The sequence below is a fragment of the Phalacrocorax carbo genome, chromosome 7 (assembly GCF_963921805.1).
Source record: "Phalacrocorax carbo chromosome 7, bPhaCar2.1, whole genome shotgun sequence".
In the NCBI taxonomy this organism is placed as follows: domain Eukaryota; kingdom Metazoa; phylum Chordata; class Aves; order Suliformes; family Phalacrocoracidae; genus Phalacrocorax; species Phalacrocorax carbo.
This window is the reverse complement of record NC_087519.1, coordinates 20,717,503-20,744,287: the sequence shown is the minus strand read 5'-3', so window position 1 is coordinate 20,744,287 and position 26,785 is coordinate 20,717,503. Positions and strand designations below refer to the sequence as shown.

The window sequence follows — 26,785 nt, the reverse complement described above, 5'->3', positions numbered from 1 at the left end:
AAGAACATCAGTTTGACATAGCCTGTTATAGAACAAAATAGGCCAAAATTAAAACTTGGCATGCCAGCACAATTGAAGTCTGTATTTGTGAAATTATTTTCCAAACTTAGAAGCCCTTTTCACTACTTTAAAAGGAAAAACCCACACGTACACACAAAATTCTAACAATTCTAACATCATATTTTTTCTTTACCAACTAGCATATACCTTGTTTTAATGGTTTAAAGCCATTAAATCCCTCAAGATTGTGCATATCCAGGCATTACTGAGGAAATAAAGACACCCATCACTATTCTTCTTAAATTTTATTCCATAATAAAAAATAGATGAAAGAAATAGAGTGTTCAAGAATTAAAGCAATTATTGGTCAATGTAAGGAGCAGTAAACTAATTATGTGAATGATTATTAAGGACCTAGTTCATCAAAAGTAATTCTGCGTCCTCCATGGCATATTTGTAGGTTTCTACAAAACAGAAATCCAGATTATCTTTTACTGAAGCAGGTCCTATATTATCTACAGAACACTTCATTTCATATTCTATTTATCCTTCTCTTTTTGTTCTTTTTCCTTCTTTTCGCGTTCAGCTTTTGCTTCCTCCTCCTCATGTTGTTTTATCAACTGTTCCACCTCCTTTTGCTTCAGAACCCTGATTACTGTCTTTCCGTTCTCTCTTGTCAATGTTGCAATTTCAACTGAAACATATGGAACAGACAGAGGCATTACATTTTGTCCTTTAGACAGAACAATCATCAGAAGGGTAAGATATGTAGTTACCACTGACAATGAAGCAGAGGGCTCTTCTCCCTCTACAAAGAAGCTTGACTGGCAAGCCAGTCAGCAGCCCTCCTCTTCTGCAGCAGCGTATACAAGCGCGTTAATAACTCTCTAGTGATTCTTTACCAGACACGTAGCCCCAGTGGGGCCTACAATCCCTAAACTCTGGTCTAGCCCCTGGAGCTGACCAAGCTGGATCATCCTCAACTAAGCTATCAGTATGCCTCTTTGAAAGGTTAAGGCTGAGAGCTGCTGCATCTTCTAAAAACATTTTTCACACAACAACTCAAAAATCCAATAATCCACATCCAGTGTATTCACTACATTTTCTTTTTGTAAGCCAAGGGCATTATCGCGTATTAGCGAATCACTTACCTTTCTCTGCAGAGAGTTTGCTAACATCCATGGTTTTGTTTAGGACCTTAATGGCTAATGCAAGTGCAGTCTTTAAGGTCATTTCTCCTTCTTTGTAGTCTTGCTTTAGCATTGATACAGCTGCCTGTAAGTTTCACAGAAATTAAAATGGTATCTTTGGGCAATCAACCAAACCATTGCTTTTTGCCAGATAATTTCAATACATGAATAACCAGCAGTGTTTCTACAGTTATGTATTTCTCCTCTGCACTAGTAATCAACAACTCAGTTTAATTAGTACAGTGCCATTTACACTTTTTGCTTGACTTTTTGAGAGGAAAAAAAACCCAGAACTTACAGCACTATTATTTCCAATGCATGTAGCTTTCCACCCTCCATAATTTCCACTAGGATCACTTTGATACAGCTGAAATCCATAATGCTTATCCCAGCCAATATACAGCAGCGAAACACCAAAAGGACGTTTTCCTGTTGAAAAGAAGGTTATTAGCAATCTAAATTTAGTAACAAGACTGGTCATGAGTGACAATTATTTTCTTTGATTTCCTTTTTCAAATCTATTCCTGTGAAGTAGGATTTAACAGACTGTTCTGTTGCTTGAGATAACCACACCAGCATTTCCTTCTAAGTCATGGGGGAAGGGGGGAGCAGTGGTTTATTTCATTTAACTCTAAGAGCAGCTCATTTCGTCTCCACAAATTGTAATTTACCAACTCAGGACTTCAAATCAAAAATTTAAATATTAAGTTTGTAGCCTAGCTATTAAGGCATATAACTTAACAGTGTCAAAAGCCAGATACATAAAAAGGTCATTCTTTCACATTACATATATGTAAAATACCAGAATCATCACTTTACCTACTGAGAAACACTACTTACAACACCATTTTCTAACACGTTGCTTGATCTACAGAAATACTATTTTTTAAAGTGTTACAATATCCATACCCCTACATATAGCCTTATTTGTGAGCCATTGTGCCATTATGCTGGATGGGCCCAAAACATTGCATGGTTATATATCAAAATTCTCTACTGGTCTTCTGAAGGCATTCAGTAAGTCCAAGAGCACTTGAAACATTCTATGCAATGGGCCAGAATCTCAGCCATCAATCTCTCAATCACTAAAAGGCAGCACCTTCAGTAGCAAAGCAGTAACCACAACTGCCCACTCCCCTCCTGAATTTGGCTATTGTTTTCCTCAGTATAACTTGTTAGAGCAGAATTCGGTATAACTGTCCAGAGACTCAGACACTTCAAATTATGCAACAGAATAATTCTTCAGACATTTAGAAGCACAACGGTTCATCACAGTTCATTACCTCCAAACTGTGTATAAGCCTGCTTGATATCACATAGTGCTGTTACCAGCTGTTCGCAAGGAATGGGCTCTTGATATTGCAACAAATACCTAATATATGAAAAAGAAAACGCAGTTTTCAAAACCTGTTTTGCTGGCAGTATCCTCTACCGCATTTAACAAGAAACAAGTTCCTCAGTTGGAACCTCTCTGACCTAGCTGTTTCATTTCAGTCTACTTCGGCTCTACTGAATGCATGTTCATGTCAACTTAATATGTAAGCAGGACCAAATCTGACAGTGCCAGCAACTGAAACCACGTGAACGATCAGGAGACCTACCTCTGCGCAATCAGTCTCAGTTCATTTGTTAGAACATTGGCATCTGAAGTTATTCCTGCAACACTGCAAGCCATATCCCTGCAATACAAGCATACAAGTTAACTGAACTCCTATCCATCTGCAACAAATACACATCTTCACACAGTGGTTCAAGCAGAACACCTGCTGTTGGGCTTTTCTGATCAGAACTACATAGCTGCCATAAAAAACAGCTTCATTAGGGTACATCAAAAATATTATGTAACCATTTCCCAAGAACAGAGGTGGACAGCAAAGCGTAAATGGGTCAGTATGTTAGTTATACATATAGCTCTGAATAAAGGATCATGCTGAAGATGATTAAGTCCCAAGCGTCTTCACAAGAGCCGTTAGCTACATACAAGTGTCTGTCTGGAGGCCACCTGCATGTTGAAGGAGCCATACAGATGTGGCAGGCCATCAGCAGAAGTTCTTGGCTGACACGCTGCATTTTTGTAACTGAAATTTAGTGATGTTGATTTGATGGTAAGAAAAATAAGCACTTCATGTCCTTGATTGTTTCATTTGCTCTTAAGATCTCTTTTGCCCAATCTGATATTACTACAAAGCCTTCGCTACACAGAAAGGATTCGAGAAAAATAATCCAGCTTATTTTTTCCAAGTGAACTTAATTTTTCAGAAGATGGAAGGGCTGGCCTAGGTGACTATTCAAGCACACTGTCACACAGCCTCCTTGAAAATCTAGTACTTCCTATGGTCCTAGCTGCTTTCAAGATCAACATAGAATGGGAAGCTGACAGGATGAAATCTACCTGTTTCATAGGCACCTTCTGCAAGGATGAAACACTACCTCCCTTATAGGCAAGAGAATGTAATCAGTAACACTCTTCACTGTGACATCATAAATTTAACTTCCAGAGAGCTAAAAATTATGTCATAGTAGAGAGAGGTATCATCTCTGCTACAATTGTGGCAAAGAAAGCTAAGGCACATTTTACCTAATGATCTTGTTCTCTTTGAAACACAAGAAAAACAAAGAAGAGGAGGCTGAGCTGAAATAACAGTGATTTGTGTGTGCATTCTTTAGTCTGCCCCCCCAAATGGTGTTTCATAACACAGAGAATTCCCAATTTTCTTAAGTGCTGCCATAACATTACCTTGTATGGGGCAGTACCAACAAACAGGCTATTCCACACAGAAATTCTAGAGATTAAAAAACCAGTGATACTTCTACTGTAGAAGGAGAACTACTGAAGCAAACAATGACAAAACAGTCATACCTGTCTAAAACAGCGACCAAAAAGAATAATAGCACTTCAAATAAAATAAAACCAGGTTCTGTGCTCAAATGTCTAGATAACAGCAGTATGTTGTTACTGATAACATCACTGGAAATCTGATCATCGTTTCAACTTACTCATTAAGTTTGTATATCTTCTCTGAGAAAAACACTTCATCAAGAAGCTTGTGAATGTTGCGCCTCTCTGCTGCTAGCAAAACACCATCATTTGCTAGTATTCCCAAGCAAGTACCCGCATGTCCAATTGCTTCCATTGCATACTCAACCTGGTACAAGCGACCTAGGAAAGGATTCAAATTACTAACATCGGAAAAGTAACACTGAATAAGACCAAGTTTGCAGAGTGACTTAAATTTGCAAGAAGCTGACAGATACTCATTGTACAACCTAGTCTTAGTCTTCAGTTAATAGCAAATTAATTGGTTGAAAAGGAGGAAGGAGTTAGAGAAAGAAAATGCACAAATCTGATAAGGTAATACAGGGTATCACTGAGGTGGAAAAGACCCTCTTTTGGAGCGGGGGGGGGGGGGAAAAATAATATCTTCAGAACTCTCTGTTGCAGTACAATGAGCCAAAACAGATTTGCAGCAATCAAAAGAAAATATTTGACACTAAACTTCCAGACTTTTCAAGTCCATCCCATCTAAGAAATAGGAAAGCATGGCTTGTATGTACTTGCTTCAGCATGCGTAAGAACAACACGGTGAGGACTGCACCAGCAGGATATTATGCATTCTTAGGGGGAGGGAACAGTAATAATATCCATCTATACTGAAACAAAAGATGAATGGTGAAGGTTTGCTCAAGTTATTTCAAAAAATGGCAGGTGGTCAAAAACATGCCAGCCGGCACTGTCTCATTATTGGTCAAATTAGAACAAATTTGGATGTCTCTACTTCGAACCTTCAGTGTCCTCACAGAATTGGGCACTACTTCTGGCAGGTATATATGATTTCTGTAACTTGATATGGATGGAAACAGACTATGAACAACCAACCTTTATACAAATAGTTTGTTATTTAGTTTTGAGAAGCTGGACAGAACAGTCAGAGTATACTTGAAAGCACAGGGTTAAAAAATACCTTCTGGGGAAAATATGGTCGTTCTGGAGTCATATCTTCGAGACTGTAAAAAGCAATAGGTCATTAAATATCACCATTCTCTTGTCAGAAAGCAACATTCTAAAATTAGTGATTCGCTGAGCCGCAGATATAAAAACCCCTCGCGTAGCAACCTCGGTTTGGTACCCGCGACAAGAAACTAACGCCACCGCCGTTCCAGGGGCGGGCCTCTCCCGGGGACACGGCTGAGCCCGCACCGTCGCCCCGCGGGGGGCTGACCAGGGTCCCCGCCGCTGCAGCCTGAGAACCCGGCGCCCGCCTCAGGCGGCGGCCGAGCGGACCGTGGCTAAAGGCGGCTCCGCAAAGCCCCGGGAAGGCGGGCCCGGCCCGCCGCTGCCACTCACCATCGTGCCGGGGACGCGCCGCGAGCCGAAAGGAAGCGGGCCTGCAAGACACCACACAAGGCACGTTAACCGGCACCGAACGTCCCGCCGTCCGCCGCGCCCCGCCCCACCGGACCCCCGCCCAGCGCCCCCCCCGGCGGCCGCACTGCAGAGTCATCCTCATCGCGGCGGAAGGCGAGGCCTTGCCGCTCCCGCGACGCGCAGGGCCGCGCCCCGCAGCCCCGCAGCCCGCCCGCCCTCACTCACAGCAGGCCGGAGGGGGCCGATCGGCCGGGGAGGGCCAGCGAGTCCTGTCCGCCGGGGGAACAACCGGGCGCTGCGGCCGCGCCCAAACCTTCACCGCTGCTTCGGAAATGGCCGCCGCGCCTGCGCGCTGCCGCGTGCCGGGCTAGGGTGGGTCCCGCTGTCCCTTTCCTCCCCCTACCGCCGGCGGGCGGGGCTGGCGCTCGCGCCCGTGCCCGCGCCCCCTCCCGGCAGGTCAGCACGCGCGCAGGAGCTCCAGCCGCCCTAAGGGGTGCACGTGCGCCGCCCCAACGGCCGCCTTACCGCCCCCCCCCCCTCCCCGCCGTTACGGCTGCCCCTCGGCGCTGTGGGGAGCGGCCGGCAGTACCGCTCAGGAAAGCCGCAGCGGCTGGGGCAGGGAGGCGAGGCTGGCCCGCTGAGGAAAGGCCAGCGACCACCCCCCCGCCCCGGTCCGTACCCCGAACCCATCTGCGCACACACCGCGGGGACGCGCTCCAGCGTGGGCAGCGCCGCCTTTATTGCCATAGAGTCGGGTGTCACCCTGCAAGTACCTCAGCAGCCATCGGCCTACTCGGCAGGTGGGTGGTTCGTGTACGCCTTGGCAGTCTCAAACCACATCTTCTCTACAGCTTCTTGGCCCACCTCAAACATTTTCATTAAGTGTTTCCATCCGGTTTTGGCTGTGATCATGAGGTATTCCGTATTCTCAGGGTACCGCAGAGCTGTGTGGGCCGCTATGACAAGGGACTGAGAAAACCTCCCGCACACCAAGAGAAAGAGGGCACCTCTCTCCTCCTCTGTGAGTGGCAGGACACTTTCAAACCCTGCGAGAACGTGCCCTCCAACGCTTAGAGGATCTGGGCTCTCAATCATCATGTACATGATAGTTATTGCAACTTCAAATACGTAATACCCATAACTCATGTCACTAAAATCCAGGATGCCGGACAATCTATACTGAGGATTCTCTGGAGAAGCAGAACTGGAGTCTACTAGAATGTTGTGGTCATTAAGATCTCCATGATTGATACCTGAACACAGAAGAAACAGTATTTAATAATTGTTAAATAGCAGCATCTAACTTCCCCATTTCCCAGTGAAACAGCTTTGAAAAGATGCATAGAGGCTCAAACTAATACTCAACTACAAAACTATGCTCATCTCCCTCAGCATCAAGTGTTGCCTTTCATAGCCTTACTGTTTCCTAGGAATTTCCATTCCCCTAAGAGGTGACCAGACATCTTAATAAAGGGAGCAGTACGAGGTCTTATTCTGGTCTGGTAGAACCTGTGATACACTACATGTTTTCCCAACGCAGAATAGCAGCTTTCAAATTATCAAATTATCAGCAACGTTAATGTGAGCTGAATTAAAAATTATTAAATAGTTATTAGTGTTTATGAAAAGAAGTAGCATACTCCATATATTCTTATTAAGCTGATATAACAGCATGAAAATCATCACTTTAACTGGAAGCACACACATCAGAAAGATCAAGAACCCAACCTGACTCTGGACAGCATGTTCCTCCTGGCTTATCTGCGCTGCGTTCATTCAGCACAATATTTACACGTGTCTAGCTATGGACAAAGGAGACTTTTTTTTTTGGCCTTTTTTTGCCTTCTCCACAGACCCAAACTGCTGTAGGAAATTTTGGTGTCTCTGTTCAACATAATTACAATGAGAACAAAATACTCACAGGCTCGAAAACTGCTTAGCTTCGGTATTACTTTCACTTTAAACTGCTCAATAACTTGTTCCACAACTTCACGGTATTTGTTCTGGCCCAAGGCATCAATGTACTGATCTAGAAGAGGAACGTTTGCCAAGTTCCAGATGAACTGACCTCGATGCAGACTTTTTACTGATGGATGATGGAATTTCTTTGGAAAAAGCACAAGGTAAGATAGGCCGTAAGTAAAAATCCTGTTTTTATGATTAAAGGGCTGATTCAAAGCCCCTGTTAATTTTAACAGGTTCCTCATGAGAATCACTGAAAAGAACCATGACTTTGACTATTGCTTTATATCAACAAGTAAAAAAAATAAGTTGAAGAACTTTACAGCAAGCATCTTAATATCTAACACAACCCAAATGCTTTTTTACCCATTCTTCAGGTACAAAGGTTAAGTCATTCATCACTTAAATAATTCACAGCTGATACTGACTTTCTGTAACATGACATTAGGTAGCGACTTTGAGGCCTTGCCAAGGCAGGAGTCCCACACTGGCAGAGCTCAGCTGGCGCTACAGAAAGCTGTTGGAGCACAAGAGATGCAAAACCTGGCAGCGAGCTGGGAACAGGCACACTCTGTGCATTTAAAGGTGGCAGCTTGGAGGGGACGAGCCTAACGGTCAGCTGGCACATGAAAAATCCTGAGGACCAAAATACTTTATGGAGATACTGGACAGAGCTTTATTCTTACAAAAATTTGCCCTTGTACATCCAAGTAGCCTAAATATTTTAGACAACAACAAGGTCCCTAACCTTTCTCTCACGACCAAATGAAAAAGGTGATTTGGAAAGTGACGTTCAGGGAGGAAAAGCACCCCTCCCACTGCATACCACTCTTATCCTTGAATCCACTAATGCTTATTAAGGTGGCTTGTGGGCCAGGTTCCAGCAGAGCATGGGACAAATAAAAAACCCTTCCTACTAGAGTAACTTAAAAAGAAATCCACGCTTGTAATTAAGGCTCTTAAAGATAGCTAAACGATAGTCAAAACTGGAACTGTATATGAAAAAGTAAGGAACAGGATCAAGCCTAAACCAAAAATCACAATACAGGATCCCTAATGCTGTATGAAGCACGACGCTGGTAGGAAGAAATATCATCTGGTAAGCAACCACTGCAGTCTTCCCAGCACAAATCAGATATTCCAGCAAGCTGTAAAAGCGATACCAGGTGTGCAAAGGGTAATAAAAAGTCATGAGCTCCTGTTACTGTAAAGCCATAGACAGTCGTGTTAGAGCCATGAACTTAGTTCCATCTTGAGGATGTGAGGCACATCCAAGCAAAAGGAGACAACCAACAGACAAAGCAGTGGAATACTATTTTGTGCACACAACAAAGCATGGCACATCGCTTTGCTATCAAGCTGACAAAGTAAAATAACTGGGAAGAAAAGACAGGTTGTATTTTCTGATCTGTCATCAGAAAATTTAATACCTTAGGTATTATTTTTAGTGTTGATCATATATTGAAGTTTTGACAGTAACAATTGAAATTTTCTTTCTTTTAAATGACAGACCTTGGTAGATGATAATCTGTATGTTCAGGGCATAAAGAGCCTTTTTCATCAAAATTTGCTTTCTCATCAACTCTTCCCTCTTTTGCAGGACAAGTCACAGCCATATTTTGAGACTAGCTGGTCTATATAAATTGTTTTAATTGCATTATGAAAGCGTGACCAGAGTGGTAGAATGCAACAGTACATTATCTTTCCCAACTGAAAAATGCTCCTGTAATTTAAGAGTGTGGTTAGTAAAGCTGGCAATTCACATTTCATGATTGTCTGGAGCCAGTAGCCAGAACATGAGAAGGAAAGGTTAATGAAAGGCAATACATAATGCAAAAGTTCTTTTATGTCAGACTTAATTACGGGCTGATTTACCAGCTTTACTATCCTATATAATTAGAGAAAGAACTTACTTTGCATTAAGATTATTTGACCGGAAGCAGTGCAAATGAGAAGTGTCACAATCCCTGTTCACTGGCCCAACTGGCACTGTAGAGAAGGAACCAACTGCTACCAATGGTCACAGTTCTAACAACCAGGAGGAAGACAGCAAGTCAACGTGAATTCAAAATAACAGACCAGCCAGCTGTGCCTGACATGCTGTATGTAAAAATGCTTTAAAACAAGTTTTAAATGCTTCTAATTTGGGCAGCCAAGGGTTCGCTCTTTTATTTGCCAGGTTTGAAACCTGAAACAGGTGAGTTTTGCACAGGTAAAAAGAAATCCTTATCTCCCTGTTCATGGTACAAAAATGCGTTGCAAAAGGATCATCAATACCGTGTCATAGGCACCAACTGGGGAAGTGATTTAGTGGTGGTCAGCACAGAGGCTGGCACCTGAAAGATGAGTTAAACTGACAGCTGCATTCACCAACTTGAATTTTGCAGATCAGGAAAGCAGACAGCAAGCACGAGAAGAAATACAGGGGAGAAATTAATTGAGAAAGAAGTTTGTGAGACCAGAGCAACAAAAACTCACCTCTGAGAGAGCTTTATCCAGACTGGCAGCTAGCTTACCGATCTCATAGAAAATCTGAGTATTTGTAGCAATTTTTGCTACAGGCATACCTGGCAGGTAAGTCAACAGTCTGACCATGTATTTTTTGTTTCCAGATCCACTACCTAACAAGGAGAGAGATATGCAGTCAGTTGCTTCAACATACATGATTGAGTATTAGTTAATAGAAGAGGCAAAAAAGGTTTATCCCTGTGTAGAAGTTGTCAGATGTAGCTGATAAAACAGATGTGTTTTACCAGAATGTTGTACAATGATGTTGAAACCTTAACATGCTCAAAATCTACGCTGGACCTCTAGCCCTTGCATTTGGAATTGACTCTGCCTACAGCAAGCTTCCTCCAGTGCCCGCAGACACCCACCTGCACAGCTTTGCAGTGGTACAGGAAGTCTCAGGAATCCCAGCTTTGGTACAGAAGTTACAGCAAAAATAAAAGGAAAACGTCCCCACAATTTTCCTTCCAAGTGCTAGTAAAGCAATTTGTTCTGGTGTCATAGATGGGCTAGAACTGTATTTTACACCATTCTGCAGGCAAATAACTTGTAACACTATTTAGTCAATGAGGTTTTGTTTCCTTTTCGTGTGGGTGGACAGGTCACGTTTTCTCCAACTCATTACACTTAAGTTATTTCCTAAGTATTTTCATAGTTAATTATTACTCTTTTTAACATGCTTTGCTTCTAGCATTTTAACTTTGGACTATTATGGCTGGACATACAGGTCACCTGATCCATATCCCCTAATATTTAAAAATAAGTCTAGAGTTTTACTTTAGTGTATATATGGCACACCATATAGCAAACTACCACCAAGCTAGGGGTGAGACAGCAGGGCAGTAAAGGTGCTTCTAATTGCTCACCTCCTGACTCCAGAGACATTATGTTACCATCTTTTGTAAGATAAGGAGTAGCTGAAGGAAAGCCTTCAGCGCTGAGAAACATCATGGCCTGGGTCTGTGCTTCAATGAGGTCGGGCTCCTGGCTGTCTTCCGAATTGGTGATCTTCAGGACGTACTCATCAGCACCTTCAGCTGCGCCTTTGCTTCTAGAGACACGCACGTGGAAATTCTGATCATCATAGCTGGGGAGTGGCCTGACCCAAGACACCTTTAATCCAAACACCCTTTCAACCAATTCAGTCACTTCTGTTTCACCAAGTGCTGGTTTGGTGAATGTCTGGGGTTGACAGTCATTTCTAGAAGACATTGTGTCTCTAGGAGAAAAAGAGAAGCTGGATGATCTTATCTGTATTCTGACATCAGAAGCAATAATTACTGCAACAAAATGCATTCGGATACTGGAGAGGAGTCTCCTGCATTTATTACACAAGCAAAGAAAACTCACTAAGCCAGTCCAGATTTCTTACATCGTGGTTCCTTGTCAACTACTTGGTCTGTAGCCAGCCCCCCAGTGCCTCCCCCGCCCCCGCCAAGAAAGACTTCTAGAGAGATGCGCTTGATCTGTTCAGAACAAGCAGGCGTGATAAGCTTATTAATTAGAACCATTTTTATTAGCTGAGTTCCAGTAGCAGCTTAGCCTGGCACGTTGCTAACCACGAATGATTTCCTAAGGCACAGAGTTGCTGAATCCCTGCCCACAAATTCCTAACTTCACGTCTGCGAAAGACAAGAACTATTTTGCTAGATCTTAAAGCAGACATCCTCTTTCCGCCTGGTCGCGGCCGTCGGAATTCCTGCCTCACGGAACACAGCACAAACCTCGGGACGCTCGCTCTGCCTCTGGCCCGCTCCCGGTCTCGGCCTCCCCTCCGCACAGCCACGGACCTTTAGACTCTGCAGTAGCTGCCCCAATCTCTGTCCCGCCCAGGCAGTACAAGGGCACGCAGGCAGTGACCGCCTGCCCCCGACCCCGCGCCCGCCCCACCGGGCAGCTCCCGCCCCCCACAGTGACCCCTCCGCCCACCGCCGCTGGTCCCGGCCTGCCCCTGCACCGGACCGCCCCTTACGCGGAGCGCGGAACGCGGGCTCTCCGTGCGGGGAAAGGGTGGCCGAGACGGAAGGCAGGCAAACCCGCAGCGCTGGCGCGGGGGCTGCCGGCTAGGCAACGCACCCTTCCTGCGGGGTTTTGGCTTCGAACAGCACGAGAGGAAGGAAACGTTTGACCTCCAGTCAGAACGGGAAAACACTTGAAGAAAAAAAAAGCAGTGCTCCCACTGCTAGCAGTTAGAAACAGAGATTTACACTGGATTATTTTGTTTAAATCCTTTTTTCGGGAACACAAGATCAAAAACTCTATCAAACTGTTCTGATGCAAGATCATTTACCTGTAACAAACCTGAGGCATCTTTCTCAAGATGGCCTTTAAACTGGACCTCAGGTGGGAAACACTGGTCCAGTCCTAGAGAATTTTAGACTTAATTAAAATAATTACAAACCTCAGTCCCCCACACATACTACCTTTCATGATCGATATATAACCTCATCTGAAATTCTTGAATTAAAAAAAAAAGGTAATCTGCAATGTTTGAGGTCCTGCTATGATGGAGCTAGGCATCTGAATAAAAAGGATCTAGGAAAGTGTTACTGAAGTTTAAAAAAAAATTGGTTTTAAGTAAACCAGTTATCAAGAATCCTCTGTCCCCATATTTCAGTGTTATTGGTAATATTAAGGACACTAAATTGAAAAAATTATTTAAATCCAATGGGGAATTTAGAAAAGGGGAACTATTTCCCAGGAAACAAATACAAGTTCCTTGGATCTTTTTTCCCCTCAATTTCAGAACAGATGTTACTAAACAAAGTGATTGACCAACTAATAAATATTTCTACCTACTTCACTCTCCTTCCTTCCTCCCCGCCCCCCTGAAATCAAACAAGCATGAGTTGGTTTTTTCAGGAATAAAAGAGCTCTGGCAAATATTTAGGGTTCCCTCTCCCGATTTCTGGGGCTGACTGAAGGTTTAGCTCACTGGAACAAAATTGATACAGCAGGAAATCATCCTTACTATGCTTGTGACTTTAAGGTACATAGCAGGTTACAGAAAAACCACAATATGCTCATTCTCTTTGTAAACAAAACCACAGTGCATTTTGCAGATCTGTACCTTGCTAGTCTTGCCTTAGCTTCCAGACAGTAGTGCCAAGACTTAAGACCTGTAGACTTCTGTTTCCCCTGCCTGCCCAGTATTCCAGTGGGAAGCACGGTTGTGAGGCAACACACAACACTAGGGTTGTACTTCAACCTCACTTACCATTGCCTGCAAGAAAGGTAAGACTTGGATAATCTAGCATCTCCATGTTGGATGCAAGTCTAATGCCTCTTCTGAAAGTGAGTCTTCAGAGGTGGGTTGGTGTTGGACACCCCCAAATCACTTTTGAAGATCCCGTCAGAGCTCTCAGGTATATGCGCCATAACCGTAACCCGGGTCAGCAGCTTGCTTTAGTACAGGATTTGATCTGGATTCTCAAAGCAGACATTTTCCTGAAAAAAAAAAACCACACAACCCACCACCACAGTTATTCAAAAAGAATTTGATATAATATCCAGACTAGTATCTGGGGCTCAGTTAACACAGAAAACCTCCTTCTACACCAACTAAATGTGCTTTGGAAGCCCACATGTGAGATACTAACAAGAAAGTGAAACATGTGCAATTATACCCTTTTCCTTATTCACCCCACCCTTTCATGCATACTTACAGTACCATTTTAGGTGTATTCCATACTATCTATTCAAAATAGATGGGAACATACAAGAACTGTGATACAATTTTCTTTATTAAAAATAATTTACAGCATTGGTAACATTTTATGCACACTTGTCAGTTGAACTTAAGATATATCTATACAATAATTGCTGAACTTAAAACTCTCACTGTTCTGTTGGCTTTAAACAGCAGACACTGATTTGCAGTTACTTAAATATGATGAATATACATAGTTTTATGTCCTTATACTTAAGTGTAAAATGTATAAACATCAACACTATCCCAAAGCTTTGTCACTTGGGAGGGGAGGGAGGAACAGGGGGCGCAAGGAAAGAAAACATTCAGAAAAATTGGAACAGATTCTTCCCCCAAATGAAACTGGAGACAATTCTAGGTTAAATACATCTAACACACTGAGTCACCGCTTAAAAAAAGGTACATTTCCTCCTATTCTTTTAAGATACTAGAAAGAGGTCTAACTGAGCAACGCTTTTGTGTGTGATCACAGCAACCGTCTCTGACTGTACTGTGTCCTGCTGCTGCCAGAAAGCGGATGCCACTCTTGCCCATCTGAAGCTCGTAGGATCCTAGCAGCATGTCCAAAGTTAAAAGCCGTCTCTTTGCTGCTGGTTGTCAAACTGGACTTTACAACATTCACCACTGCACAAGGAGGAGGGGACAGGGACATTGCCACAGGTAATCAGGCCAGTGTTACCTTCAGCAGCAGTTCACTACCACGTGAGAAGTGGGAGATGGGTGCATAAGCAGTGCTGCTCCTTGCAGCACTCCTCAGGCATACAGATCTTAAGGGTAAGAGTCAGCCTGCACTACTCAAAGATGCTATTTGCTTCAGCACATTTAGGGCTGTACCCACTGCAGCAACAATGGCAAGAGCCTGAAGTTGAACAGCAACTGCGCTAAAGCACGCCTCAAAAAGCCGTCTTTCATTGATTTTAAGACATAGGAGTGCATGAGAATTAAAGGAGTTGCTACGGTAATGAAACTCACCACGTCATCTTAAGAGATGACTAGCTTTATTGGTGACAACTTGCAAGTAAGTTGTAACCCTTGAAATTGCACTTAACTTCACAATACTGGTTTACCTTGACATGGCTTGGATCACTGCCTCCTTCTGAAGCAACGAGCATGTTACTGCACTAGAAAGGGTGGGAGGCTGTGTTCTGTTCAAGCATTAGCAGTTACACAAGTTTTAAATAGGCTTGTAGTTGTGTTTTTATTTATCATCTGCACAAGGTATCATTAGGTGTCAGCACTAAACTCCTATTTGCTCCCCAGTAATGAGCATGCATTCTCTTGAACTAAATCAAGAGTATACCTTTGGGCTGGGGAAAAAAATAGCATTAGACACTGTTGTACAAGAAACAAGATCTGCTCAATAACTCTGGATAAAATTAGCAAGAGTGTACCACAAAACAAACTCATTCAGCATTCAGTTCAATATAGTTTTCAAAAATGCGTTGATTTATCACCCATGTCAGCGGTACGAGTCACTGGAATGGTTTTTATCTTGACCAGAAGAAAACCACAGAAACCCTCATGAAATAACAGATCATAAAGAATGTCAAACTTCAGGGAACTTTGTCCAATCAAATAAAAAAGGTGTATCAAAGTTATGCCAGTGAACTCAATGTGGCATTTGAACTGTCAAAAAATTAATACATTGTAATGATCTAATTATGCCGAGGCGGGTTATGGTTTTTGTTTTTTAAATGGAATGTCAGAAACATACTATTTAAAGATTTGAACAGTGGATCTGTTAGTCTGGACATCAACTAGCTTAGTGTCTGGTTATAAACTGAACGTACATGTACTAAAGCTAATAAAGTCCTCTTGAAAGTTTTGATATTTAAGACAATTTTTACCAAGAGAAAAAAAATCTTAAAGCAAAATCTTTAAAGGCAAGTTATTGCAGTTTTTTTCTCTAGAAGTTAATCCTTCCATAAACCCTAAGCAGTATTGTGAAGCTTCTCAAGATACAGGAGCACAGAAGTAGCACGTTGAAGCTGAAGGCCCACTTGCACAGATCAGAATCTCTCAGTGCTTAGTGAAGTGGTAAAACAAGCACCTGTGCAGAAACTGTGCATCCTCTCTTAATATCAAATACGGAACAGGGATTCTGCTGTCAACATGCTGATAATGAAATTTACAGATGTTGCAATGGTGCAAGAGCCAGATTTGTTCCATATTCTGGGATCTTCAGCAGGGGAATCTGATGCTTGTTTGGAAGAGCTGTAAACTAACAGCATATTAGAAAGCATTAAAAGGCAGTACGGCTACATTTGACAAGAAAGTATAACTTATTAGACCTAGGTTGTAGTTAATGCTGATGAATTTAAACAGTCCTAATAAATGTTTTAAAAGATTTTTTTAAAGGTTAAAATACTAAGGGGAGGTACTTTGTCTAATGATATCACAGACGGTACAGTAAAAACCGATGTCATAAATGACAAACTGCATCCCTTGAAGTAGGTATGACAAACTTCAATGAAAGGACACTGCAGCTTGCCAAAAAGCTGGGGCGCTACACTTCACCTGCATGAACAAAATAATTGCAAGCATTTTTTCAAGTGCAGAGGTGTTCCCCATACTTCTAAGCACACGATATTTTGTAGCATGAGCGGTTCTAAATCTGGATCCAGGTGAAATACAATCTCATAGTAAAGGTAAGGAAGTCATGATATGTGACACAGGATACCCTCGGCCTCACGTGGACTGCTTTTTCTTCAGCCCATAACCTAAAGAGCAAGAAATCCAAAACTGAATATCTATTTTAAGCTCTGGATGCAAAGACAAAAAAATTCTGTTTGGCCTTTAACATTCAATACCATCTGCTACCCTTAAACCAACAAACAGCAGTGCACAAATTTACAGGTGCAAAAACTGAGTGGGAACAACTGCAGAAAATCTTACATAATAATCTTCAGCACAATCAGTTTCAGATTTCGCATAGTTTATTTACAAAATGGTCTGATAAAACATTCCCTCCATACTTACAGCTCTCTGCCACAACACACATGTTGATTTTAGCAATGTTTAATAGCACCATTAGAATATTATTTAAAATCAGGAAGGATCTTGTTGCAGTTACAATGATTCACAATCTTTTACATCCATGGACGAAGGTAACTTTGAGCACACTAGGACTGTTTGCAGTTCCACAGTACAGATTTCCTGGGTTCACACAAGGCATTTTCAGAATTACCAGTTATGCAAGGTACCCATACAGTCAGTAGCTACTATAAGAATCTTCGAGCCACAAAGTTTAGGCTTCCACCATATTTGTATACAGTGATCTCCATATCGTTTTCAAACAAGGCAATCACGCTGAATACTTTTCCAGTGCTTGTCTTCAAAACAAAAGCAAAAAAGAGAGACCAATTAAGAGTTTTGCTTTCACTTCCCCTCCCTTATTCTTAGTTAACATTCTAACCCCAAAGTTTTGTTGAACACAAGGTAATTGAACCCGCTTATCTGCCACTGTGGATCCCAGGCAGTGCTGGGAACAGAACGAAGGCTTATTTTACTGCACAGTTTAGATCCAGTTGGGAGCACGCTACCTACCTATTGATACCAAAGAAAAAGCCAATTCCCTAAGATGGCACAAAGGATGTTATTATAGGCATACGGTCCCTTTTCACAGCATGGAAGGCCAAAGCCCCTCTCAAATAGTTGCAACCCTTATCTTTAAGAGAGCCCAAAAGATGAGATCCAGTTCTACCCTAACGCAGTGCCCACAAGGGGGGAAATCATGCCCAAAAGAACAATCAAGAATTTCAGGTTGCATAAAAAGTCGCATAGAAAGAACATGTGTATATGTACTTTGGGAAACTTCAATAGCCATGACAAACTTCAGCCAAGTCTATAAGCATTCTTTCAAAGAGAATTAAGTTTTAGGTTTTCCTGCTTTCAGTCATCAGGATTAACTTTTCTTTCTGCGCATTCAATTGTCAGTATGCTCAACAGAGAAGTTAAAAAAATATTGCAAAGATACCTTAACATCCAATGTCATTCCAGGTGACAGCTCTGGAGGGAACAATATAGAAAACAGCTCTCTGCCAGTGAGACCCAAAGTACTTGGATTTTCCCCAGGAAGAAACTGAAGTGGAGCTATGCCAATTCCAATCAACTGACTTCTATGAACCTTCTCGTAGCTTTCAGCTAGGACAGCTTTAACACCCTGAAGAAATACGAGTGAATTTGTGTTTCAATACAGTAGTCAGAGTGAAATGCAAATTAAGCTTCAAATAAGTATTATGTCCAAGATCTTGCAACTGAAGAGTAAAGAGAGCGCTTCGTAGGAGTCCTGTAAGCAAGCTAGTAACATCTTTCAGCTTTACAATGAGATGAAGGCAGATAAGCCAGAGTAGGCCCATGCAGTATGAAACGGAGTTCTACAACAGTCATCATGCTGTAGTTAGCAGGCAGAAAATCCCAGACAGAATGTAGTTGCTTCCATTACTCCACATGAATAAGTGGCTGACTCAGAATATATTCTGACTATTAGCGGAAATTAGTCTCCAACAGCTAAATACTTAATACCTGACAGAGACCAAACAGAGGTCAGCACTAGATAGACGTCTAATTTATCTCAGAGCCTGGAGTCTAAGATGGCAAGTTACATAAGTAGGAAATTCAGATTTATCCTGACTTAATGATTCTCTTCTATGAAGATCCTAGCAAAGAAATTCTTGAGAAGTCTTTAAAAACAAAATGTGGTACTATATTCAAGGCTGAAGACAGTTTCTAAACACATTCATGCTCCAAACTAAACAATGTGTTTTTAGGTATTTCCAGAAAATACAAAAACACGTCCCAAACCCAAACAAACCAGCAGTACCAGTAAAAAAGGCCCTTTTGCAGCCCAGTCTCTTGAGCTACCCAGTCCATACTTCTTTCCTGCTAGAATAATCACAGGGATGCCTTCCTTCTGGTACCACTCCGCTGCTTCAAACACATCTAGCTGTGGAATAACAAAGTGAAATAGTTTGAGCAAGTTCTAAATCTGCATCACAATTTCAGATTAGGTATGAAAAAAACCACATTTTTACCGTTTGTCCTGATGGGAAGTGAATTGTTCTAGGACCTGGTTTTCCTATGAACTTATTCAGAAGCTTAATATTTGCAAAGGTACCTCTTGTCATCACAGCATCATTACCTCTTCGAGCTCCATAAGAGTTGAATTCACGAGGTGTGAGTCTAGAATAAAAAGAATACTTAAAAGGGAATCAGTTATTTTAAAGATCATAATATCATTTTCAACTAGATGATTTTTACAATAGTTGCTGCAGCATCTCTAAGTTTTCAGTGCAAGATGTAAAGAACTATTCATTCACCAAATGCAACTGTTATAAACCACAAACAAAAGGGGTAAATAATTGCTAGATAACTCATGAGGAAAACTGCAATTTTAGATTAATTTTCTATAACATCACTAAAGTACTATGAGCAGTATGACACTTCCAGAAGAATTATGGGGAGACTGTTCTAGGAAACAAGCCTGTTTATGAATCCTCTTACCTCTACCAGCATATTTATTAACAAGCCTTGTACCAAAATGAGAGCTCTACGCATGAATCAAACGACCATCCTGGTATTAAAGGGCCATTAATTCTTTCTTTCTCACACTACTACTCACTCAAGAGTGAATGCAATAGTTAGAAAAGCCCACACCACAGGCTATTATTTTATCACGCTTCACTGACACTGTAATAATAATACAACTTTGCAATGCAACACAATTGTATAATTTCCAAAATATTCAGCAGAGGTGTGACACTGAACAGCTCAGCACCACGTTGCAATCTGTGCCTTTTCAGAATTTCAGTGGGGGTGAAAGGCACCCACTATTGATGCAGGATCCTCGCTGATGCAGAGGTAAGTTAGAGCACGAATCACATTCATTTATAAAACTGGGCTTCATTTTTTTAAACTATATATGTTTCTACAACTTCTGATCCGTACAGAGAACCTCTCTGACTGTTCTTGAGGCCAGTGACAGTAACACCGACTAACCTCACGTTAAAAGAAGGTCAGTCACCTGATGTGTAAATTAGTAAGTTACTTTTGGTTTGGCATGCATGTGGCAGCAGACCTTACTGTACCGACAGCTATGGGAATGCGTTCTTTAAGGGGATGCATCTCAGCTATTTGTGTAAAAGCAACCAGAGGCTGCAAGAAAGGGGGTTACCAGGACTGCAAGACAGGTGATTACTCAAATGCCAGTAACAGTTACTACTATTTTGCTTATCCATGTATCATCTCCACTTCATGTGGACAGGCATTTATAAAGGAAAGCAACAGTGCTGATCAATTATTTGGCACATGAAGCAGTCCTCTGATATAATTAGAGCTGTTTAATATGACATGTCCTTACCCTTTATTGGTCAGATACTTGGCAGCTGCACTACTCCTTGCAATACTTCCAGCAGGGGATATGTGATCTGTAGTTACAGAATCTCCCAAATAGAGCAAGACATGGGCATTTTCAATTGGTTGTGGTGAAACTGGTTCTTTGGCCTAAAAGTGAAGGGCAGGGGGGAACAACAACAACAAAAAATAAGAAACACGTTTTTTTTCCAAGATCCTTTGAGACATAAAACACATCTGCAATATGTGAAGGCACATTGATGTACAGGCTCCACTCATGCCAGAGATACAAACAGTATTCAAGAGACTGAGAATCACAGAATCATTTAGGTTGGAGAAGACCTTTAAGATCATCAAAACCAATTGTAGAGAGTTTGTGACCAGGCTGAACATAAAGGCTGAGTTTTGCTCTTACTGACTGAAAGTGCTTGACAGAGATCTGCAGTGGCTCAGGTTTCACCAGAGCCATGCTGGCAGACATCCAAAGAAAGGAGGAATATTAGTGATAATCAAATTTGTTACTTAAACATTGACACTTTACTGGAATAGCTGTTCCTTTACTGAATGTAATGTATATAATCTGGTGGATAGATCCAATGTACTTACAAGTTTATCAAAAAAGGAAGGACATCTGATATAAGTAGATTTTAAATCCCAGGGAAATAAAGTTGACTCTGGTGCCTCCAGTAAATTCCATCGTTTGTTTCCTTTCTACAAAAAAGAAAGTTAATCAAAAAGAACAAATTGGTTTACGATCCGTTTATATTTGGAAACCAAAAGAAGACTTACTGGTGATTTTCTTTTTAATTTCTATTATATACTACAAGTTACCTTATTGGACAGTACTTAAGAAGCACTAATACAAGCACCCATCTCACTTAAGTCCTCCTTTACAGTAACGGAAATATCTTCCAGTGGAATGATTGGTTTGTCAGATATTATAATGCTACAATGAAATGCAATCTTTAACTTACGTAGAACAAAAGACCATTCTTACCTCCATTTTTTCTTTCAATTCCTTAAACATGGATGACACCACACACTCTTCCTCCACTGTGTGAAGTTCTCTTCGGGTGGGCCAAATATCTCGTAAGTAAATACTTTTGCCATCAAAGCCAGTGCCTGAGTAAGATTTTTAAACAGAACAGTAATTTTGAAGAATAAAATATTAGACTTTGTATTTTTATTAGAACATAAATATGTATACATTCAGGTCATCAGAGATGGTACCAGCGATGCAAAGAATTTAATCGGTTAAGTGGATGCTTTGCTTTAGCTACGAGCAACACCAAACATGACTGCTTTCTCTTGAAATATAAAATTTTGTATGCTGAAATGCATGTGAAGAAACCTCTTCTACAAACGCATTTGTCCTGGTTTCAGCTGGGATAGAGTTAAATTTCTTCGTAGTAGCTAGTATGGGGCTATGTTTTGGATTTTTGCTGGAAACAGTGGTGATAATGTGGAGATGTTTTGGCTGTTGCTAAGTAGCACTTACACTGGTCAAGGACTTTTTCAGCTCCCCATGCTCTGCCGGGTGCACAAGAAGCTGGGAGGGGACACAGCCAGCACAGCTGACCCAAACTGACCAACGGGATATTCCATACCATATGACGTCATGCTCAGTATATAAAGCTGGGGCAAGAAGAAGGAAGGGGGGATGTTTGGAGTGACGGCGTTTGTCTTCCCAAGTAACTGTTACGTGTGATGGAGCCCTGCTTTCCTGGAGATGGCTGAGCACCTGCCTGCCCATGGGAAGTAGTGAATGAATTCCTTGTTTTGCTTTGCTTCCGCGCGCAGCTTTTGCTTTACCTGTTAAACTGCCTTTATCTCAGACCATGAGTTGCCTCACTTTTACTCTTCTGAGTCTCTCCCCCATCCCACCGGGGGGAGTGAGCGAGCAGCTGCATGTTTAGTTGCTGACTGGGCTAAACCACAACAGTCCATTTTGGCGCCCAACGTGGGGCCTGAAGGGTTTGATATAACGACAGATTTGATTGGAATGTGCTAGATGGAATGTATAGCGGTTATTGCTATTTAGCTATTAATTGGCAGGCTTCTGTGCTTGCTATGGGGCTTGCCTGACTTACTGTATGCCTTAAAATCTAGCGCTCATTAGTGGTGCTTTTTGCTTTCACTGCTTGCTGTACTGCTTATCACCTTACCCTGCTGGGCCTTGGGAACATTCTGATAACAGCCATGGCAATGAGCCTGGGCTGGCAGATGGCCAGGGCCCCGCTGCTGTACTGGACAGGCTGGAACTCTAGGGTGAACTCAAGACCAAGTCAAGGGGACTGTGACCTGTGGATGAATCCATGTGGGAGCAGGACACCCCAAAGCATCTGTGTCTCTGTATAAGCCCGTGCCAGAGCAGGTATATCTCCAAGCATCTGTGGCCTTGGTTATGTCTGTGCCACAGCAGGTACACCTCTGAGGCAATTGTGGCCCAAGGATAAGTCCATCTTGGAGAAGGTACACCTCAAAGTGTCTGTGGCTGTAGATAAGTCCGTGCTGCAGCCGGTACACCTTGAAGCATCAGTGGCTGTGCATAAGGTCATGCCGGAGCACCTCAAAGTGCGTGGGCATGGATAAGCCCACAACAGAGCAGGCTTACTTCTCAAGGGACTGCAGCCATGGGGCAAAGCCATGTTGGAGCAGGCTTTGGAGGGACTGCAGCCATGGGCAAGGCTGTGTTGGAGCAGGTTTACTTCCAGAGGGACTGCAGCTGTGGGTAAGGCCATGCTGGAGCAGGTATAGCTCTGAAAGCATTGAGGCCCATGCAGAAGGCCATGCTGGAACAGGCATACCTCAGAGCGACTGTGGCTCTAGATAAGTCTATGCTGCAGCAGGTGTGCCCCTGGAGAGACTGTGGCTCCCGGGTAAGGCTCCACTTGGAGCAGGTACAACCCTAAAGGACTACAGTCTGTGGATAAGTCCACACTGGAGCAGGGGCAAGGGGAGGAGTTCATTACAATGTTAAACCTGATGGTCTGATCCAAATGGACCAGGAGCAGAGACTGTAATGGAAATGCCTTTAAATTGTTCTAACCCAGGATTTGAGTTACATATTATGGAAATTACTATAGCAGAAACCCCTTGTTGCTAGCCAGGCTGGGAGCAAGGGGAGGAGTTCATGGCAATGTTAAAACCTATAACCTGGCCCAAAGGGGTCAGGGGTGGAGATTGTAATGGATATACCTTTAAATTGTTGTAACCTGTGATTTGAGTTGCATGTTATAGGAATTACCACAGCAGGAACCACCCGAACCAATGGAGGACAAGCCTTTCAAGAAGCAGTGCAAGTGCAGCAGTGACCCGACCTGAGCTGACTGGGGCTAAACCACGACAGCATTAGATGTGGAAATATAAGATGTAAGGAAATACTTACCCAAAGGCTCAGTTTCAAAGTCTATTCTAACAGTGCCTGCAATAGCATAAGCAACTACTAGTGGTGGAGAAGCAAGGTAGTTGGCACGGACACAGTCACAGAGACGTCCTTCAAAGTTCTTTGTTCCAGACAATACTCCACAGGCAATTATATCACCCTGAAAGACAGGCCCATAAATATTTTTCTAGGACTTTGTGGTACTTCAACAGCTTGTGGTGTTTTCTGTTGACTAAGTCAGATGTGCTTTTAGCATTCCGCTTCCAATATTCATTCTAACACTTCAATTTAAAGGCATTTTAGTCTCTCCTGCTACTTTTCCTCCTTCTCCCTCTTAACCCTCTAATGCTTTTTCTAGTCACTTCACTGAACTCCTCTCCTGCCTTTCATTTCTTGTATTTTTTTTCTGCTTCACAGGATAAAAATGCTGGAGCTCTTCAGACACTGCTGGTTAAAAATCACCCAAGCATGTAGCTCTCTAAAACCCTCCTCTTCATTTATGATACAAAACGACATGTTGCATCCTCCGTAAGATTAGAGCCTATGTATTTATCTTGTAATTTACATCTGTATACTACAAATACTATTTATTATGTTTTATTTTACAAAACAATGTATTACCGGGGTCACCCTCTAACATGCAGAAGTGCAAAAACTTTATGCAAAGTCTGAACCAACAATAAAGTATATTTTCCACAGATTACTCTATTTCTTGATCGCTTAACTGGGTGAGAACTATAGTTCTGTATTCAACAGGGCATAGAGTTTTACCTGTTTTATTGCATTCCTGATGGCTTCTGGCAAGGGAGCAGTGTTTCCAACACAGGTTGAACACCCATAACCAACTATCTCAAACCTACAGTGGAAAAAACCAATCAAGTAGTGCATTAAATTATCACAAGCAATTTGGTAGCAAAACAGCTTTTTCTTTTATTAGCAATCAGTAAGAAGAATTTTTTTGCTTTGACAACTAGACTTTTTAGGAAGTGAACAGCAGACACTACATCTCACTGATGCAAGCAGAAAAATACAAGGTGATTCTGTGTAACATTTTGGTAATCAATCAAGGTAAGTCAAAATATCCCAAGACATTGTTAGTTGCATAAGTAATAGCAAAGCAAAGGCAGTGACATTCCTCACGGGGCACAGCTGGGCATTGTTACAGGATTATGAACATAACCTAATTGTTATTGCTATGGAACAACGAAAAACATGCTAAACAACCCATGACAGCATCATCATCAAGGAAAGACTAATACAGACTGTCCAGACAAATCTACATCCAGCTTCCACTTTTAAAATATACGCACAAGTGCATCCTGTCTTATAATACACTTACAATTAAGTAGATCACTACTGAAAAAAACAGAGCTCAGGTGAGGTAGAGATCTAAACAGTTGTAAGGTAGGAATAAAATAGATTAAAACACACCTTTAAGTCAGCTAGTAGTTAAAATGACAATCTAGTAAGTTAAGAACTGGCCAACCCAAAATGAACAGCAACCATATTTACTGACCTGCGTAAGATCCCTGTGCGCTATTTTCCTAAAATGACAAATGAAGTAGGAGTCACAACTTACCCAAGCTTGCTGAGGTATGGTAATACTCCACTTGAACTGAGGTAATGTGTAACCATTCCACTGCCTGGTGATAAACTTGTTCTTATGTAGGGTTTAACCACTAGGCCAGCTTCAACAGCTTTTTTGGCCAGGAGTCCTAAAAATAAGAATATTAAAAAAAAAAGAGACAGCTTATGTTTTGTATATCCCTTAAAAGAACACCTATATGATGCTACTTAAGTTAAGCATAACAAAACCCAGAGGATGAGCAGACCCTCAGCTTATTGAATTATTAAAGCAACTACTTGCCTGAATAAAGTTTCTTAACTCATAGCAATACCATTCAGGTTTTTGTTCCCATCTCTATAATGTAGATGCTCGTTTTCTTTTCTGTAAGAAAAATCTTTCCCACATTCTAGCTGACAGTGCAAATTCATTTACTCTTCTTCTGATACAGGACACACGACCTCAAAGGGAAGCTTGCTTTGGCCACAGAGGACCTCAAAAGAAGAAACCAAGGTCTGAGAGAGGATTAACTGTCTGGGAAAACTGTATGCAGCTCGTGAAGGTAAGGCACACACTCCTTAACTAGTGACTAAAGCACAGAACAACTGTTCAACAATATCGATTTTTCTTTCCAGACTCTGCAGCTGACTATAGTTCAAGCTACTGTCACCCAGGATGGAGTCAAAGCTAAGGCCCAGCCCCTTCATCAGTTGTGTCCCTAAGAGCATCCATCTGAAAAGCGCCCTAAAACTGGTTACTTGTTGAAATATTACCGAATGTAAATACTCTGTAATTACCATCATTCATACTGCTGTACGACACAAATTTTGAGATTGTATTATTGAAGAGTAACTGTCATTATACAAACTCCAGAACAAACAACAAGTTTAAGGCTAAAAGTTTACAGTTTCAAACCTTTAGGTCAAGTCACTTCAAATAACCTACAAAAGCAAGGGTTAAAGACCTTGAAAAAGCATGGGAGCACCATTAAGATCAAGTTAGCCGTCACTAGTCACAACATACCTGCAGCAAGCATGACAGATGGATTACAGTTATTTGTACAGCTGATTACTGCAGCAATGACAATGCAGCCATGAGATAGCTTGTATTCGTTTCCTTCATACTGAACAGGTACAATGTCATTCTGTTTCTCAACTGCAATCTGAAACCCTTTAACACCAGACTAGATGACAAAAATACAAGTTAGCGGTTATTATGGTACAGAAGGTATGACTTTACAGCAAGACCAAGTGAACCCTCATTTTAAAATAACACTCAACTGTCCCATTAGGAACCCTTAAACAGATTTTAAAAGCAGCCCTAAGTTCATGCCTCTCTCCATACCTACAGTGGTCTCATCCTTCTTTCTTCATAATTGCTTTAACTTTGCAATAATTGTGAACAAATGCAATCAAAAAGCATGGTTGATCCCTGGCTCACTTCCTGCTATACATGAAAGAACAACCCCTTACAAGTAATTGTCTAATTCTGTACAATGCTTTTTTTCTGAATTAGAAGTGTACCCGAGATTTTAATTGGAAGATTACAACTAAAAGCAGGCTAGGTCCATTAACATTTCACACCCTCCAGCTCTTCAGCACACAGTCATCCTCCAGAGGTCCCTTTCAAGATAAGCCACTCTGTGATGCATGATCAGTTATGATCCTTCTCTCAAGCACAACTGATCATTCTGTATTATACACCTCATCACAAGCCAGAATGCTAAAGCCAAGAGAAAGAATTTTTACAG

The 26,785-nt window shown here is 41.9% G+C and overlaps 3 protein-coding genes across 4 annotated transcripts in view; all 3 read right to left on the bottom strand.

Moving 5' to 3' along the window:
• Positions 1 to 290: 290 nt before the first annotated feature.
• On the bottom strand, positions 291 to 5,939 carry PSMA4 (proteasome 20S subunit alpha 4). 2 transcript variants are annotated; one of them, XM_064456732.1, is made up of 9 exons: positions 5,782 to 5,939; positions 5,536 to 5,576; positions 5,153 to 5,195; positions 4,188 to 4,350; positions 2,792 to 2,869; positions 2,474 to 2,562; positions 1,489 to 1,619; positions 1,152 to 1,275; positions 291 to 694 (listed from the first exon to the last, which is right to left on the bottom strand). In XM_064456732.1, the coding sequence occupies exons 2-9, from the start codon at positions 5,536 to 5,538 to the stop codon at positions 540 to 542; spliced, it is 786 nt and encodes a 261-aa protein (XP_064312802.1). In that variant the 5' UTR covers positions 5,539 to 5,576; positions 5,782 to 5,939; the 3' UTR covers positions 291 to 539. The 2 variants fall into 2 exon arrangements, with proteins under 2 accessions (XP_064312802.1, XP_064312803.1); XM_064456733.1 differs by lacking the exon at positions 4,188 to 4,350.
• Positions 5,940 to 6,271: 332 nt separating this feature from the next.
• On the bottom strand, positions 6,272 to 11,897 carry HYKK (hydroxylysine kinase). The gene is made up of 5 exons (XM_009504768.2): positions 11,751 to 11,897; positions 10,893 to 11,245; positions 9,997 to 10,139; positions 7,478 to 7,661; positions 6,272 to 6,809 (listed from the first exon to the last, which is right to left on the bottom strand). The coding sequence occupies exons 2-5, from the start codon at positions 11,236 to 11,238 to the stop codon at positions 6,346 to 6,348; spliced, it is 1,137 nt and encodes a 378-aa protein (XP_009503063.1). The 5' UTR covers positions 11,239 to 11,245; positions 11,751 to 11,897; the 3' UTR covers positions 6,272 to 6,345.
• Positions 11,898 to 13,751: 1,854 nt separating this feature from the next.
• The window catches only part of IREB2 (iron responsive element binding protein 2), a 29,053-nt gene continuing 16,019 nt past the window's right edge, over positions 13,752 to 26,785 (bottom strand). Inside the window, exons 12-22 of the mRNA XM_064456730.1 lie at positions 26,059 to 26,218; positions 25,051 to 25,186; positions 24,243 to 24,327; positions 23,475 to 23,631; positions 21,084 to 21,208; positions 20,693 to 20,797; positions 20,094 to 20,236; positions 18,769 to 18,916; positions 18,558 to 18,680; positions 17,712 to 17,897; positions 13,752 to 17,067 (exon numbers count right to left, since the gene is read on the bottom strand). Of these exons, the coding sequence (XP_064312800.1) occupies positions 16,957 to 17,067; positions 17,712 to 17,897; positions 18,558 to 18,680; positions 18,769 to 18,916; positions 20,094 to 20,236; positions 20,693 to 20,797; positions 21,084 to 21,208; positions 23,475 to 23,631; positions 24,243 to 24,327; positions 25,051 to 25,186; positions 26,059 to 26,218 (1,479 nt within the window). The 3' untranslated portion in view covers positions 13,752 to 16,956. The remainder of the gene's footprint in view (positions 17,068 to 17,711; positions 17,898 to 18,557; positions 18,681 to 18,768; positions 18,917 to 20,093; positions 20,237 to 20,692; positions 20,798 to 21,083; positions 21,209 to 23,474; positions 23,632 to 24,242; positions 24,328 to 25,050; positions 25,187 to 26,058; positions 26,219 to 26,785) is intronic.

Coding starts and splice junctions, on each gene's coding strand:
- PSMA4 (XM_064456732.1), bottom strand. Junction 1,620..2,473: donor GGCTTATACACAGTTTGGAG/GTAATGAACTGT, acceptor TCTTTTCAACAG/GAAAACGTCCTTTTGGTGTT. Junction 695..1,151: donor CAAACTCTCTGCAGAGAAAG/GTAAGTGATTCG, acceptor CATATGTTTCAG/TTGAAATTGCAACATTGACA.
- HYKK (XM_009504768.2), bottom strand. CDS start 11,238: ATGTCTTCTAGAAATGACTGTCAACCCCAGACATTCACCAAACCAGCA. Junction 10,140..10,892: donor AATGTCTCTGGAGTCAGGAG/GTGAGCAATTAG, acceptor TCTCCTTGTTAG/GTAGTGGATCTGGAAACAAA. Junction 6,810..7,477: donor GCTAAGCAGTTTTCGAGCCT/GTGAGTATTTTG, acceptor TTCTGTGTTCAG/GTATCAATCATGGAGATCTT.